We start from the raw sequence: 15,605 nt of genomic DNA, 5'->3' as shown, positions 1-15,605 counted from the left end.
TTTTTTTTTTTTTCCCAAGGATCTATTTTCATGGTAAATAGCACTATAGTTTCATTCTTTAGGATTAAAATCTCTGATACCAGTATTTTCAGCTGGTGATCTTTTGGAGTTGTATTACATAGCATTTTGAGAACTATATATTATGCTAAGTTTTCTGTGGCCTAGTAGAAAAGATGCCACATGAACTACTGAAGCAAATGTGTTCTTTGAATTGTAGTGTCTGGTGGGGAAAACGCAAGAATGAGTGAGGAGACTGGCCACTCACAGAAGTCTCTTCATACTTGCATTGATAAAATCCAAGAGCAGTGTTCTAGTAGCAGCTGACTTGAGCCACTGTGTTTTTCCTCCAGTGGTTTCCGATTTCCTTTTCCACTGTCTTGCTGTCTTCCCCACCCTCAAATACCCTGCTGCATTTTTTCCTGGCTCATTCTGGTTTTACTCTTTCTTATTCTGGTCTTCAGAATGTTACGGATTTTGCAGATTATGGAGCTCAGGGTGTGAGACCTGTGGACTGGAGAAGTGGGAGGTGATAGTCTGTTGGTATCCAGCAGCTGTGTATGTGTGAATTCTTCTGCCAGGGAGGGGAATCTTTGTGAAATCTGTTGACATACGTGCAGTTTTTTTCTTGCAGCTTTGATTTATCTAAAAGTATTTGATTTTTAGAATTTTTCATGGCAATGATTCTTGTTGCAGGACCCAAGTGGAATGACCCTGGTAATGCTTGCTGCTGCTGGTGGGCATGATGACCTTCTCCGGGTCCTAATCAGGAAAGGAGCTAAAGTTAATGGGAGACAGAAAAATGGAACAACTGCATTGATACACGCAGCTGAAAAGGTTACCTTTGTTATTGTTGTATTTGTGGTTCTTGGCTCTTTTACTTATGTTTAGAAGTGGTACACAATTTTTTTTCCTTTGGATGATGCCTAAGAAGTAGTTAGCAGGATATAGCAGGGTGACCTTAACTGCATAATGTCAGCAGCTGTGGTTACTGTAAACTAATTCTGATCACAAACCCTACCCTGGGTAGAGAATATCACAGGCTTACTGAGAGGGAATGTAGAGGCAAAGGATCAAAGGATATCTCTGAATTTGTCTGTCATGGGACTGAAGTTCTTGAGTTAGAATTGGTTGTTAAGATCTCTGGCTACCCAGGATCCAAACTTGGGAGACTTTGAGAAGCAAATCTCTGAATAAATAGGGCTTACTATTTGTGAGTTGGGAAATGGAGATGGTGGCACGCTTTTCTCAAACTAAGACCAACTAGTAAGTTAGAGGATGTTTTATGGGTGTGCTCTTTTGTTGAAGCTGTGTTTTCCCATGTGCGGTAGATACAAGGCCAAGAGGGAGCTTGGTTCCAATGTTTTCTTCCTGTGGTGTTCACTGTTGAAAGATTAGAAAAAAGTGAGAATTGTAAGTACTCATGGCTGTCTACTTGCCTGAGTCTGAATTGCTTGTTAGCCATGCAAGAGAACATTGGTAATCATGTCATAGAATCATGCTGTGCGTTTTACTGATGGGTTTTAAATAAATGTCATTTTATATTCTGAAACAAAACCAGAATATGTTGTACTTACCAGTCTTGTGGTATTGGGGCTTTGTTTGGGGTTTTTTTCCAGAATTTTCTAACAACAGTAGCTATTCTGCTGGAAGCTGGGGCATATGTGAACATGAAGCAGAGCAGTGGTGAAACTGCTTTAATGAAGGTAAGTTCAGTATTTGTCCTGACATGGTTTAATAGTAAATGCTTTTGGCAAACTAATAAAACATCAGAGCATATTTGTAGAGTTGATTTAGGGAACATGTACTATATTTGAAATACAAATACTACCCTTAGTTACTCTAGGCAGTGTTTTAATCCATTATTTTAATGTATTGTTATATCTAAACAATAAGTGCAGATGCCATCAGTGTACGGTGCTAAATGTAGCTCATCATCCAATTCCATGCCGATGTGGTCTTAAAATGGAGATAATCTAGTTGTCAGCAGGAAGAGAAAAATTCCAGGAAGGAGAGTGTTTCACTTAGGTGTTGCTGTGATTGACTTTTATCATTTCATTGCAGGCCAGAAATAAAATAATGGGTTTGCAGTCTCCTTCCCACCCGCTGTTCTCCACATTTAGTCCTCCCCATCACAAAGGAGATATTTTATTTATGTTTTGTAATGGGAGAATTCTAAGACCCTTAAAACAGTCTGTGCTCCTCTTAGTAATTTTTTTTTTGTTTATACCAAATAATTTCACCAAGTTTATCATCCTTCCTGATAAACTTGCTGTATTTATACATAGGCTGTTTAAGGCAATTTGTTTGCAGAAGAGGTTACAAAAGCTTTCTGTCCAAGACAATGTTGTATTGTTTCTCTTCTGTCCTCTGCAAGGATTAACAAGTGTGGGGAAATCACATTTTCTCTGAAGAAAATAACACCCTTGTGGTTTCCTCAGCCACGTCAGTCCAAAATCTCTTCATAATTTGGCTGCCTCCATGAACCTCAGCTTGGACTTCTCTTGTTTTTAAAGGTTTTATTAGTAATTTGCTGCACAGCTGTACATACTTTCTAATTGGCAGCCTGCAGTGACTTAGTCTGGATATTTGTTTTGCTGTGCAGATACAAAGGTCTTCATTTCCAGTAACTTATTGGAACAAGTTTAGCCATGTGGGGATAAACATATAAATGTGTTTATCAGGTCACTCTTATTTAACCTCATTGGTTAAATGGAATTGGATCATACTTCTGAAAAGAGGGTGAGGGGGAAGTCTTGGCCCTCCATTCCTTTCTCTGAGGTGAGGTGGTGTATGATTTTTGTGGGTTTTGTGTTTGGGGGCCATATGGAAGATTATGGTTTGAAAGCACATATCAAAGTTCAGAGCTGAGACAAATTTCAGAAGTTACCTTTGGAAAGGCCACATGAAGATAGAAATTTAAACCTCTTGTGCCTTTCCCTAATTTTTCTGAGTGAGGTGTTTGAAAACAACCAACCAAGAACATGTGTTTGCATTCTGCAGAGTAGAGCTGTCTTCAGACTTTCCTGTACTTCTGTCACTTCTTTGCTTGACATGCCCTGATGTTCTTGTTAATCACAGTGACTGTCTGACATAACTAAATAACAATTTAGGGCAAGTTGCGTTAATCTACTGCACCCTTGAAGTACCAGTTGAACTGAGCTTCCTGGAAACAGACACTTTGAAGTGTTTCTTTAGTCGTTCTGAACACTACTGCAGAAACCCATTTATTCAGGTAAACAGTTCTAAGGAAGTTTGCAGTTACTGAACTGTAGAAGATTGGGTGTTGTCACAAAACTATTCTTTAATATATTTTTATTCCAATTAAGTCCACTTGGTAATCCTGAGTGTTGCTGCTTCTATGGGACCAGGTATGTAGTGTTGCCTGGGTAAAGATAAAATATCTATGGACTGTGATCCTGAGTTTTGAGTTGTGCTAGCACTCACACAGCACGTACCTTGTTTTCTGAAATGTACCTAATTTTTTATTTTAATTAATTTCTTCAGTTCTGTTTACTCCAGTGCTATGCTCTGTTCTAATGATTTGTCATTTTTGCCCATCCTTCCATCTTCTCGCTTTCTGCCCAGGCTTGTAAAAGAGGGAATTCTGACATAGTGCGGCTTATGATTGAAAGTGGAGCGGACTGTAACATTTTGTCAAAGCACCAGAACAGTGCACTGCATTTTGCTAAACAATGCAATAACCTACTGGTGTATGAGCAGCTCAAGAGTCATTTGGAAACGTGAGTAAACTGTACTTTGAAGTTTGTTCTGGTGAAGTTTGCGGTACTGGCCATGTCATAATTTTAGTTTAAGTCCTGGGAAGAGCAGGAGATTTCAGGAAAGAAAACAGATCTGATTTGGGCAGAAAGCTAACTAATAAATCATATGAAATTAAAATGATACGAGCTAACAGAATTAGCAGACACTTGCTTAAACACAGAGTAAAAAGATGGAAAGGAGGAAAAGAGAATGACTAGAAGTGAAAGATCCCTTAAACTAAAAATACAGCAATCCAGAAAACTTAAGAAGTGTGTAAGCACTGCGGTGTTGAATGTAAACTCTTACTAGGGCATGCCAAATAAAACACTTGCTAAAACAGATTTAAAAAAAATTAGAAACAAAAGAACACCCAACAGAAACACCGTGGAAAGTCAGTGCAGATAGTTGGGTGGTTGTTGGACCCTTAAATGCCAGCAGTGAGCTGGAGTGCCAGGGGTAAAGCTTTCATGCCAGTAAATGATGGAGGTAAAAATCCTCACTGTGCAACAGAATGACTGAAGGGCAGAGCAGTGTCTGTGGTATGTGACATGTTTGTGTCATCTGGTCATGAAAAATATTCTGAGCTGATGAACAGGGGTGCTAGATGAAGATAGACATAGAGATAAATATCAGTTTGGAGGAATACTGATAGCTAATGTATTGGGGCAGAAAATCATAACCAACAGACTCTGAATGTGGAGAAGACTCAAGGAAAGTCTCAGCTTCTGCAGCAGGTTAGGTTTTGCCATTAGTGAGTGGTGGAAGAACACTATCTCAGTGCAAGATCCTTTTATTGTTTTATGATGATTTTACAGTAATGATTTATCTATATAAGACTATCTATCAAGTAGTCCAAGCTCATTCTCTTCTATTTTAGTGTTTAGAAAGCCCTGGCTGTTTTTTGTCTCTGATCATCAGCTAACATCCTAAATCTGTCTTGACAGAAACTGCCTTGCAGTGGTCACTGATACATGTTGTAGTGCTGAGTTTGGAAGGGGCCTCAGGAGGTGGTCTTGTCCAACCCCCCCCGCTCAAGCAGGGCCCCCTAGAGCTGGTTGACCAGGACCCTGTCCAGATGGTATTTGAGTATCTTCAAGGATGGGGACCTCATAACCATTCTGGGCAGCCTGTGTCAGTGCTCTATCACCCTCACAGTAAAAATGTGATGTTCAGAGGGAACTTCTTGTGGTTTAGTTTGTGCCCACTGCCCCTTGGGCACCACTGAAAAAGGCCCAGCTCTGTCCTCTTTGCCCCATCACTTCAGGTGTTTATTGATAGATGCACATTGATAAGATCCCCCTGAGCCACCTTTTCTCCAGGCTGAGGAGTCACAGCTCTCCCAGCCTTTCGTATGTCAGATGCTCTGGTCCCTTTAACATCTTTGTGGCTCTTCATTGGGCTCTCTCCGGTATGTCCATGTCTCTCTTGCGGTGAGGAGGAACTGGACACAGCACTCCAGGTCTGATCTCACCCCAGTGGTCACCTCCCTTGACCTGCTGGCAATACTTTGCCTAATGCAGCATAGGATACCATTGACTGCCTTTGCAGCAAGAGTGTGTTGCTGGCTCATGTTCAGCTTGGTGTCCACCAGGTCCTTTTCTGCCAAGCTGCTTTCCAGCTGGGTGACTCCCAGCATGGCCTGGTGCCTGGGGATGTTCCTCCCAGGTACAGGACTTTGTACTTCTTTGTTGAACTGCATGAGGTTCCTGTTGGCCCATTTCTCCAGCCTGTTGAGGTCCCTCTGGATGGCAGCATGACCCTCTGGTGTACCAGCCATTCCTTCCACTTTGGTGTCACCTGCAAAGCTGTTGAGGGTACGCTGCCCCATCGTGCAGGTCATACATGAAGATGGTACACAGGACCGGACGCAGTATTGACCCTGGGGGTACACTGGGAGTGACTGGTTTCCAGCTAGACGTTGTGCTACTGAGTTTTGCTGAACTAATGTGTTCTGATCCAGTTTTATACTGGGAGGGAAGCATTGTGATGACAGTATTTTCAATGCACTGTAAAGCTTATCTGAGGTATTGCAGGTCACTGCTTTGAATGTCTGTCCTTTGAATGTCTGTCCTGGGCAGACAGAAGGTATAAGGAATGTTTTCCTATTATAGCAGGTTAAATGGGGGGATAAAAAAGCGATAAAAGCGTAAAACCTAACAATAGTTAGTCACTGTAGTAGCATGAATTGTACAGGGTGTAACACAGCTCTTGCCAGTTGAGGAAGCTTCTAGACTTACTACCTGAAAATACGAGTTCCGTGCTGCTTGTCAGTCAAAAGGAAGGTGATGTGGTAATATGGAGCTGAAAACAAAACGTAAATCCATGGTGTCCAGATGCTTTAAATAGCATGTGCCATTCCAGTTACCTTGTTTCAAAGCCAGATGAAGCAAAAAGGGGAAGTAAAGATAATCAGACATATGGAGTGGCTTCTGTGAGGATAGGCTGAGGGAGGTGGTACACATCCCCCTGGGACAGAGCAAAAGGTCAAAATGTAAAATCAAATCAGAAAACAACAGAAGAAAATAACCTAAAGCTGCGAGGCAGGTTCTACAGGCCGTCCTGTTAAATGGTTTACTGATAGGTTTGAAATGGAGGAATATTTTTGCACAGAAAAAAATGAAATGTGGGTCTTGTTGCAGAATGCCGTGGTTACAAATGCATGGGATTTTAGAAGGGATTAAGTAAATCTAAGGAGAGGTGCAGTTTGGCTGCAGTCTTGAGTTTTGGATGCCTCTAAGCCAGATTGCTGGAAACTAGGACAGGGTACCAAAAAAAGCCAACTGCTTAATTTCCAGTATTTAATGGAGCTTTATCTGGTATCTGGAAACTAGGCTGGGTGGCTTCTGGGCTTGCTTTGGTATGAGGATTCTTGTGGTCTCTTTCCGATGAGACACAGTTTAGATTGGGCAGGTGGTAATCTCAGCTAGCGTGCAGGGGAGCAGGCTCGGCATACAGCTGAAAAAGCTGTAAAGCTGAGAGAGTCAGGACCTTTGCCTTGCAAAAGTGTTTAAAACCCATTTGTGGCGAAACAGCTTTCTGAAGAGGGTTACTCAGTAACCTGCTTGTAAAGGTGCCAAATACTGTTGGTTCACGAGGCCTCTCTTTGCAGGCTAGGCTGCTCGCTTAAGTTACAGCCCTCCCAACCCAAAAAAGCCCAAAACCTACCATGTTTAATGGTAGTGTCACTACTATTTCACTGCATTATTAAGAAGGTTTTACTGGGAACTGCATTTTTCTCAATAGTATTGCCAGTGACTGACTGGTTTAGTTTTATGTTGTACTCGCAGTTGGGTTGATAAATCAGCCATGCAGGGAGGTGGCTGGCTGTGTTCAGCCAGCAGGTACATACTGGTGTTTGGGAACATCTTCTACATGAACAGCCTTCCAAATAGGTGCCTGGTTAGAATTTCTTTTTTTTAATCTGCTGCAGTGCGTTTGTCTCAGCTTTTAAGTTTGTGAACCCGAGAGATGAATTTCACAAATAGATCACTGATAAAATATTTTATTAACAAAGTATTGGGGCCTGGGGTTCATCTCTGCATAAATGGTTGTGACAAAGGCATTCACTTCTGAAAATCAGGATTCCAAAAGGTGATCTGGAATCCTTTTTTTAATCAGCTCTTGCTAACTCTCTAAAGTAATTTTACTGTGTGAAGCGTGGGCCCAACTTGTTTGGTCTTTTAGGCTCTCAAGAGTAGCAGAAGATACCATCAGGGATTATTTTGAAGCTCGTCTTGCTTTGCTGGAGCCAGTCTTCCCAATTGCGTGTCATCGACTGTGTGAGGGGCCAGACTTTTCTACAGATTTTAACTACAAACCCCCCCAAAATGTGCCAGAAGGTAGGGGGGTGCTGGGTTGGTTGGTTGGGTTTTAAAAAATGGGTGGAACAGTGTGTTAAGAAACTGCCTTTTAAGTATGTCTTAAAGTAACTGTTCTGTGAAATTATTTGTGTGTGACTTATTGCAGTGCGTTAAGGATGCTCTTATTATGGAGCGTGGGGAGAGCAGGGATGTTTTGATGCATTGGGGGTGGAGTTTGTGTGTATCTTTTTGTTTAAGAGGTTTTTTATCACACATGCACAGTTGCGTTCCCCTGTTCCTGGGTTACATTAGCTTTGTGAGGGTTACGTTAGCTCTGTGCGGGTGTTGCAGGAATGGTTTAATTTAGAATTAATACTTTTGAACAATCTTTATCTAAGAGTGTACTTAGAACACCTCATAGTGGATCATCTTCTATAGACAGTACCTACCGGGCTGGAATCTTGGAGTATAGGCACAGCACTGTCAGGTTGCAAACACAGTCTAGAAATACTACCAAAAAGAAGCCAGCATCAGTCAACTCTGTCGTGCCCACAGACCCTTTGAAAAAGCTGGGAATCTAATTCCAGAGATACTTGGGAATGTTTCTTCATTCTTTCAGGAATCCAGATATTAATCTCTGATGCTTGGCTTATCTGAGTCATTTTTATTCACCTTTTGAGTATATTGGGGCAATATCTACCTTTTGATTTTTCTTGAAATACTACATGACTGGGACTGTGAAATAGTGCTTAAAGCAAGGCTGAAAGTGGTTGTGTCATCCCGGTTTTCTGGCTGTTGAGAGTTGTAATATAAGTCTTCCAGCTCTTGATTAGAGGTATCCTGTATAGAATTAAGAAACCTTGTATCAGTTTATGTATTAAAATGAGGCATCTGTGCATATTGAAGATTGTTGCTTATTGAATTTCAGCACAGTTCATAAAGATCTAAAATAGACTGGGCTCGGTTGTCCTTACCAACAGAAGAGAGAACCCAAACCACATGAAATTCCGTAACCCTCCTTAGGTAGACCTAAACCCGCAGAGGTGAACCTCACCAGGGATCGCTGTACCCATTTTGCTTTCGTTTCTAACGGCCACATAAAATTATTCCTGCTGCCAAAGGACTTTAACTTAGTGACCAAGTTAGTTGTGTTCTGTGCTGGGATCCACTGTCTGGGAGATGGGACTTCTGCATGTTGCTTGGATACTCCATTGGGGTTTAATATATACGATATAATGTTTATATTTGTACCTGTGTTCAACGGTGCATGGTATGCAGTCATTCTAATTAAAAGATCTCATTTCTAATTCACGTGACTGAATTGCCTTCCCTTTCAGGCTCTGGAGTTCTTCTCTTTGTTTTCCATTCAAATTTCTTTGGTAAAGAAGTCATTGCTCGGCTCTGTGGACCATGCAGTGTACAAGCTGTGGTTTTAAACGACAAATTCCAGCTCCCTGTATTTTTGGTAAATCTTTTCATGTAATTGATTGACTGTAAAGCTGCTTTCTAAAAGTCTTTATGGAGCAGCCTGGAAAATCTCAGTGCCTTAATTTGGACTTTGAGTATTGTGATTTAAGCATTTTTTTATTATCATGATAATGTGTTTTTTCTTAATGAAACCTAATTCTTCTTTGTATATGGAGAGAACTACAAACCTTGCGTGTACCTGACTCCATAGAAATTTATAACTTGAAAGGCAGAGACATAATTCTGGGCAGCCTGCTTCTAGGCAGCCTTGCTTGAACAGCAGGGCTGGACCAGATGAGCTTGAGATGTCCCCTCCAGCCTCAACCCTTGCGTGGTTCTGTGGCTTCAGAATGGAGGGTTTGAGCAGGCAGGTGTGAGTTTAAAACTGTTTAACCTCTCAAATTTTTGACCCAAGTAAGTTCTTAAATATTTAACAAACTACCTCATATTTCTAATGTGTTGTTTATTTGGGTTTTTTTTAGTCTACTAAATGCATCAGTGCACAGTTCTCAAGTCCTTTTGCTTTTTCTGTGGCTGCACCAAAGGTTCTTTGTAGAATGCCCAGCTTTCTATCAAAAAATGCATACTGAAAATGTTGTGTTGTATTGGTCCATTCACATGGCACTTTTAGGCATATCTTGCCATTAACCTTGTCCATTTTCTTTTTCCTTTCAGGACAGTCACTTTATTTATTCCTTCAGCCCCACTGCAGGCCTTAACAAGCTTTTTATACGGTTGGCAGAAGCTCCTACTGCCAAGGTACAAAGCAGTCTCAAATGTGCATGTTGACTTGTTGTAAGAAAGATAACTCTTCCATAGTCTAAATGCTTCTAGTTGTATGTTGCTAATGTGAAACTTAAGGACTTTCCTCATCCCAATTCCCATCAGTTGCAGTTCCATCCTGTGACATTGCCAGAACTTAGGAAAGTTGCCAAGGGCGTCAGTTGTCACAATTAAATGTTTTTTATGCTGCAGGCAGAATAATTCAAGCACCAAGGTAATGTTACAGCTAAGCATTTTCCGCATCTATATTGTGAATTAACTGACACTTACCTGTTAGTCATTAAGTTTTTGCATACAGATATTTTTGCTTGTGTGTTTAGGAGAACTCAGAAGTACTTAACTAGGATTTGCAGTCTGATTTTAAGTAAAGTAGGCTGTGTAGTCTGTTGTATTTTCCAGGTGTTTTGGGCAGCAGTCCCACTATGTGTTGCAAGATAAGTAACAGACCCTGTTCTGGTAGCATTTCTTTTATCGTTAGAAGACACACCAGTGAAGTTTCTAGGTCTTCAGATTTAAAACTTCTACTCTTAAATATGTTATTTAAATTATGTGCACATTTAAATTATTATTTTTAAAAGGGGGAAAAAATTGAACTCGTGTTCAGATGGAAGCGTATGTGTGTGTGTAGATCAGATCCAGGGCTCACTTGTTCAACCACCACCTAATGCAGCTGAATTTCACTGGAGTCTTAAAAGTCATTCATATTTCTGTAGGGCTGCTACAAACTCATGTTACTAGGTTGTAAATTCCTTTTTCTTCCCCTCCTCAGTCACTAGCAGTTGTACACCTTTTCTCATGCTATTCTCATAGTAGAAGTGTTTAACACAGTAGTTCTGTGTGGATGATCTTTAAATGAAACCTTTGTTTGCTCTCCCAGGTGAAGCTGCTGATCGGAGCGTACAGAGTGCAGCTGCAGTGACCTCACAACTGTGAGCATGTTGAGTGGACGGACATTGTTTTGGATGTACTTCTGATCTCTCTGTTTAGAGACTGACAGAGCAGTTTGGAACTTTTTGGCACCATGCTCCTAAGACTGCGTTCCCATCTCGCTGTCCCTTGCTGGCAGCCACGTAGGAAAGTGTGTGTTGGAGAGGAGCTGGATCTGCGGCACTGGTGGGACAGGGCTGTCAGCTTTTTTTTACTTTGTACAGGTGTAGATGTAAGTATTTGTGCCAATACATGGAATCTGGTTTTCTTTAACATGCCGAGTCCAGACTGCATATTTCAGCTTTTCCACAATGTGGAATGGTGCATATAAGAACTATTTAAGGTAACTATGTGAAATGTCTTTTTTAATAGATCTTTCCATTTGTAAACTAAAGTTTTCTACTTACTCTAGCATTTCTATGTACAATGCAGAACTGTCATAGTCCTGGAGCCATGGGCAGAACTTACTTACACTTTTAAGTCGTTGAGTTACATTTAACTTTGAATTGCTGAGGGCTGGTTTGGAACTGTTTTGGTTTGGAACTGTTCCTGCTGCTGTCTACCAACAAGAAAGCAGTTCTGCTTAAAGCGATTCCCTCTGAACACACACAGTGAGGTCTGCAGGCACCAGCAATGGCATTGGGACAGGCCCAGCTACTAGAGGAGCGCAGTCGGATTCCTACTTACACCAGTGTTTTAAAACTACTTTTGTGTTAGAGAAGCAACTGGTAGTTTTACAGACAGCTTTACTTGTGACTTCTTTGACATTCTTGGACATATGGGAAAATAAATACAAGGTAAAAATAGCAAACCAGAGAACTTGTAACTCCCTTCGGTGTGCAGGCGGTGCTTGATGTAGGCAGGGAAGATCCATCAACAATCTATCTGAGATGTTCTCAGCCTGCCAGATAAGAAAACGTATTGTCCTTCAATGCAGAAATCCAGTTCCTCAGTGCAAAGAGCTGCTATCTTTTTTTTTTATTATTATTATTTAAATGACAGCAGTTCTGTAACGGTCCTGTGCTACAAATGTAATACTTCTGCATGAAGTATAGAATATTTTTCTTTGTAAATTAACCAACATCTTGAGAAGCGTAACAACAAAAAAACAAAAAAAATAAAACCAGATTGTGCCTTTGCTGTTCTGGTTGCCACGTGTAGTTTACATGCCACTATGTGCCTATAATATTGGAGAAACCATTGGAGATAAACTCTTGATGTATTTGAGTGCTCGCCATCAAAACGGTGCCGATGTATTCTTTTAAAAACTGTGACTTTTTAATACAAAGTTCAATTAACCGCTTTTTCATTTGGGTTCTTAAAAGTTTTTTAACCTTTTTATATGTAAGAGATTCAAAGTGTGTGGGTACCAAAGCACGCTGCTTCAGTGCTGTGGAATATTGCATCGAGCTATAGGAAACTAGAACAGCAACACGACCTACGACCGCTCACGTTGTTCTGGTTTAGAACAGCCGCCCATCTTGGGACCACGTGTGGGTCTGGGTCTTTATAGTTGCTGCGTGTATCCCCGGACGATGAACACAGAGAGGGGACATGCATGAGTGCTCCCTTACGCTGGGGTGATGGTGCCCATGTGTATGGCTCCCCCTTCCACAGTCACTCCTTGGTGTACATATAAGGGGAGCTGGCACATGCGTGACCAGTTCTGTACAGTACCTGTCTCTGGTAAATGTTGGAGCTGTTGAAGACAAGGACAAAAGGTTGAGGAACTGATGTCCACCTTACACAGATGCTGTTTAGAAACTATTGTACAGTCTGACCTAAAAATAGACAGTCATGGTCCAGGAGCTGACATCATAGCAATTAGTTTGTCAAAGGCTGATGAGTTGGGGAGTTTGGGGGTTTTGTGTAAGAGACAGGGAGGAGTTCTACAGGACATGGGAATAAAATTTGGGTTCATGATGCTTTTATTAAAGGATGGATTTTGTAGCCATCTTCCTCTTGTAGTTGGCAATATAAACTCCAAATCCCTGCTGAAGATGCATAAAAGGCATGTGAAAAGATGTTTGAAGCTGGTTTTTGTCTGATTCTATTGCATGGTTTTATTCAGTTGCTAAGAACAAGGTTTTGGTGGACAAAGGATGAAGAGAAGGTAGTTACAATAAAAATAGTTCTTCAAGTGCTGTTGAGAAATACCTTTAAAGTTCTTGCTCAGTTTCTTCTTGCTGCTATTATGATGAAGTGCAAGGGTAGTAGTATGTGTTTCTGGAGGCTTGAGTCTGTTATCTTTCACTGCTTCATCATCAGTCCTGGTGGTCCTGGCCTCTCCCACAGATGATGTGTAGTGGGTGATGCTGACTTTGTCACAGGTCCTCGGTGCATTTTCTGCAGCCAGTTCTCAAAACCAAGATGTTTTCCGTTAGTCTGAATGGAAGAAAGCAGCTTCAACACAGGGGAAGAGACAGGTACCAAAGAGCACAGTGGCTATCTCAGCCAGCCAGGATTGCTCCGAGTCCTGGAAGTGCTCTGTCTGTACCTGCTGTAATTCTATTGCCACGGCACTGGAAAACAGGGTGGGTTTTTTCCAAGAATTTCTGTAATACTTCCTACATGCTTTGAACAGCAACAAACTGTTCCATAGCTGGTTACTCGTGCAACCCATACAGTGGGTAGGTCAGGCCCTGGCATTGCCAGGCTCCTCTCATGTGTGGGCCACTGTTAAAATGACAGGAGGCCCAGCTCTGCTTTTACAACAACCAAAGCCACGTGTGCAGGGACTGGACATGACAACAGACCAGGGAGCCCCCAGCTGCTCCAGTACTGAGTCACTGCAGTGGTATGGGATGTGCTGCAGTGTTTTCAACAGTGACAGGACTGCCCCTGGGGTGACATCCTGGTCTATACCACAAACCCCCACTTCCTGACAAGAAGTCTTGTTCTCTTGTGCTGTTCCTTGTACAGACATCCCATAGCCAAGAGGAGAGAATATGAATTTGGGGAATAAAAGCCCAGTTGGGCCTGTGATGACAGCAGTTGCATGCCTTGAGCAACCTGGTCTAGAGGGAGGTGTTCCTGCCACAGCAGGGGTTGGAACTAGATGATAGATATTAAGGTCCTTTTCAATCCAAACCATTCCATGAACGCAGTCATCTGTATTAGAGGGAGAAAGCTGCTCTCCCTGCCAGGAACAGTAACAGCCAGAGCCCTGGGGTGCGAAGGCCTTGCTTACATGTGTATTTATTACTGTTTTTTCAAAAAGCTTTACCAAGCTGGTTCAGACATCGTGTCTGAGGCGTTTGCACAGGAGATATGCAAGGATTTGAAGTTTCCCAGGCTTTCCTGGATCTGTCGGATCTATACATTGTTTTTTCTGTGGACAGCAGGATCAAGACCCCTAAACCCAACAAGTGAACATCACCTCCCAGCCCCAAGACTGGCTCCCTGTGTCCTCCTTCCCTGAAACAAAAGGGTTACCAGGAACTTCCAATGGTTCCACATTGTGGGGAAACCAATTAACTGCAGCAAGACAGTACTGATTGCACAGGTTTTGTTAGTGGTGTGATACAACACTTGGATACACCGGTAGTTATACAAGATTTTCTCACTACTGTGTACTGCTAAGGTGAGCCTGGCTCCATCTTCTCCCCCTCTGTCCATTACACAGCTGAAGAAGGTGATCTCCTGCCCCCCGAGCTCCTGTTTTCCAGACTACAAACCCCACTGCCATCCCCATGGCTCCTGGGCTTTAACCTCCTGATCATCATGGTGGCCTCCACCAGCCTGTTCCCACATACATCTGGTGTTCAGGAGCCCAGAACCGGTCACAGCACTCCAACTGCAGTCGTAGAGCACTGAACAGAGAGGCAAGCTTGCCTACCCAGGCTGCACCACAGCACTGGTTAATGCAGTGCCCTCTGCACGACATTTATCTGCTTTTTCTGAACTTGGCGACATTCCCGTCAGGCCCTGGATCTGTGTTCACTGCCTGCTGATTTCAGGAAGTAGAAAATAAACATCCTGTTATTCACTGTTTAATTTGAAACAGTTTTATAATAGATACAGAAACCCTAACAAAACCCTGGTGGTATGTTACAGTACAATGCTAAACTCTGATTGCATCAACATTCATCTTTCATTATTCATTTCATTGATGGTTTTGGGTTTTCATCTTTTTATTGGGCTACACTAAGGCAGCAGGCATTTTTATCCTGAAAGTGCAACCTCAGTGCAGCTCTCGCCTCCCCATCAGTTAACGCTGCCTCCCACTCCCTTCCAGCTGTTGCTGGCTCAGATAACAAATACTTCTGTGCTGTTTTAAACTGTACTGCAGCCCAAACACAATCCACACTTTTTTGTTTAACTAGAACCACCACTTTCCTATCTTTTGTCACATATTTTAATGCTTGAAAATATTTTTTTACTCATTTAACTCTAATGGCTTTTTTTCTTTTCAGTCCAAATCCCACTGTTTAAGCAAGGAGAAGTCTTTTAATGTATCATTTACTCTGATTCTTGTAGCATATACAAACTTTAACCCTTTTATCAACACCATTTCCCAGCACTAGTATTTCTGGAAAGAAAATATGCTTCTGGTACAGCCTAGCTAGAAAGGGAGTCAAGACTTCAGCAACGCACCAAGGTTGGCCAAAATATCAGCTTTACTAGTAAAAGCTCGACTCTGCTTTGCACTGTGGAGACCTCCACCTCTGCAAGGGACAGCAGTGTCACAAACCTGGAACTCGTTGCCTCATCCAGGAACAAGCATCTTGAACCCTGCAGGCAGACACTCTTTGCAGGTTCTTCTGATGTGTCTTTCCTAGTCCTGGGTACGGGTGGGACACGCTCCATGTGGGTCCTCCCATCCTTTCCAACTGTGCCACTGCCCCACGCCTCACAGGGCAGACCCAT

The 15,605-nt window shown here is 42.1% G+C and overlaps 2 protein-coding genes across 21 annotated transcripts in view; one reads left to right on the top strand and one right to left on the bottom strand.

The window, feature by feature from the left end:
* The window catches only part of MPHOSPH8 (M-phase phosphoprotein 8), a 27,014-nt gene extending 12,557 nt beyond the window's left edge, over positions 1–14,457 (top strand). For all 5 annotated transcript variants that reach the window (XM_030476502.2, XM_030476505.2, XM_032919762.1 and 2 more), the window contains 7 exons: positions 694–834; positions 1,617–1,703; positions 3,586–3,740; positions 7,444–7,598; positions 8,897–9,024; positions 9,702–9,785; positions 10,687–14,457. In XM_030476502.2, coding sequence (XP_030332362.1) covers positions 694–834; positions 1,617–1,703; positions 3,586–3,740; positions 7,444–7,598; positions 8,897–9,024; positions 9,702–9,785; positions 10,687–10,728 — 792 coding nt within the window. In that variant the 3' untranslated portion in view covers positions 10,729–14,457. The remainder of the gene's footprint in view (positions 1–693; positions 835–1,616; positions 1,704–3,585; positions 3,741–7,443; positions 7,599–8,896; positions 9,025–9,701; positions 9,786–10,686) is intronic.
* PSPC1 (paraspeckle component 1) overlaps positions 7,246–15,605 on the bottom strand; it is a 69,959-nt gene continuing 61,599 nt past the window's right edge. For 6 of the 16 annotated variants that reach the window (XR_003990061.1, XR_003990062.1, XR_003990066.1 and 3 more), the window contains 2 exons: positions 15,430–15,605; positions 9,875–13,121 (listed from right to left, as the gene is read on the bottom strand). The gene's annotated coding sequence lies outside the window, so the exon portion shown is untranslated. Of the gene's footprint in view, positions 8,400–9,874 lie in introns of those variants that run through there. The other 10 variants (XR_003990059.1, XR_003990060.1, XR_003990064.1 and 7 more) reach the window with 4 other exon arrangements.

The sequence above is a fragment of the Strigops habroptila genome, chromosome 2, assembly GCF_004027225.2.
Source record: "Strigops habroptila isolate Jane chromosome 2, bStrHab1.2.pri, whole genome shotgun sequence".
NCBI classification, from domain to species: Eukaryota; Metazoa; Chordata; class Aves; order Psittaciformes; family Psittacidae; genus Strigops; species Strigops habroptila.
Note: the sequence above shows the minus strand (reverse complement) of the source record. Positions and strands in the feature narration are given on the sequence as shown.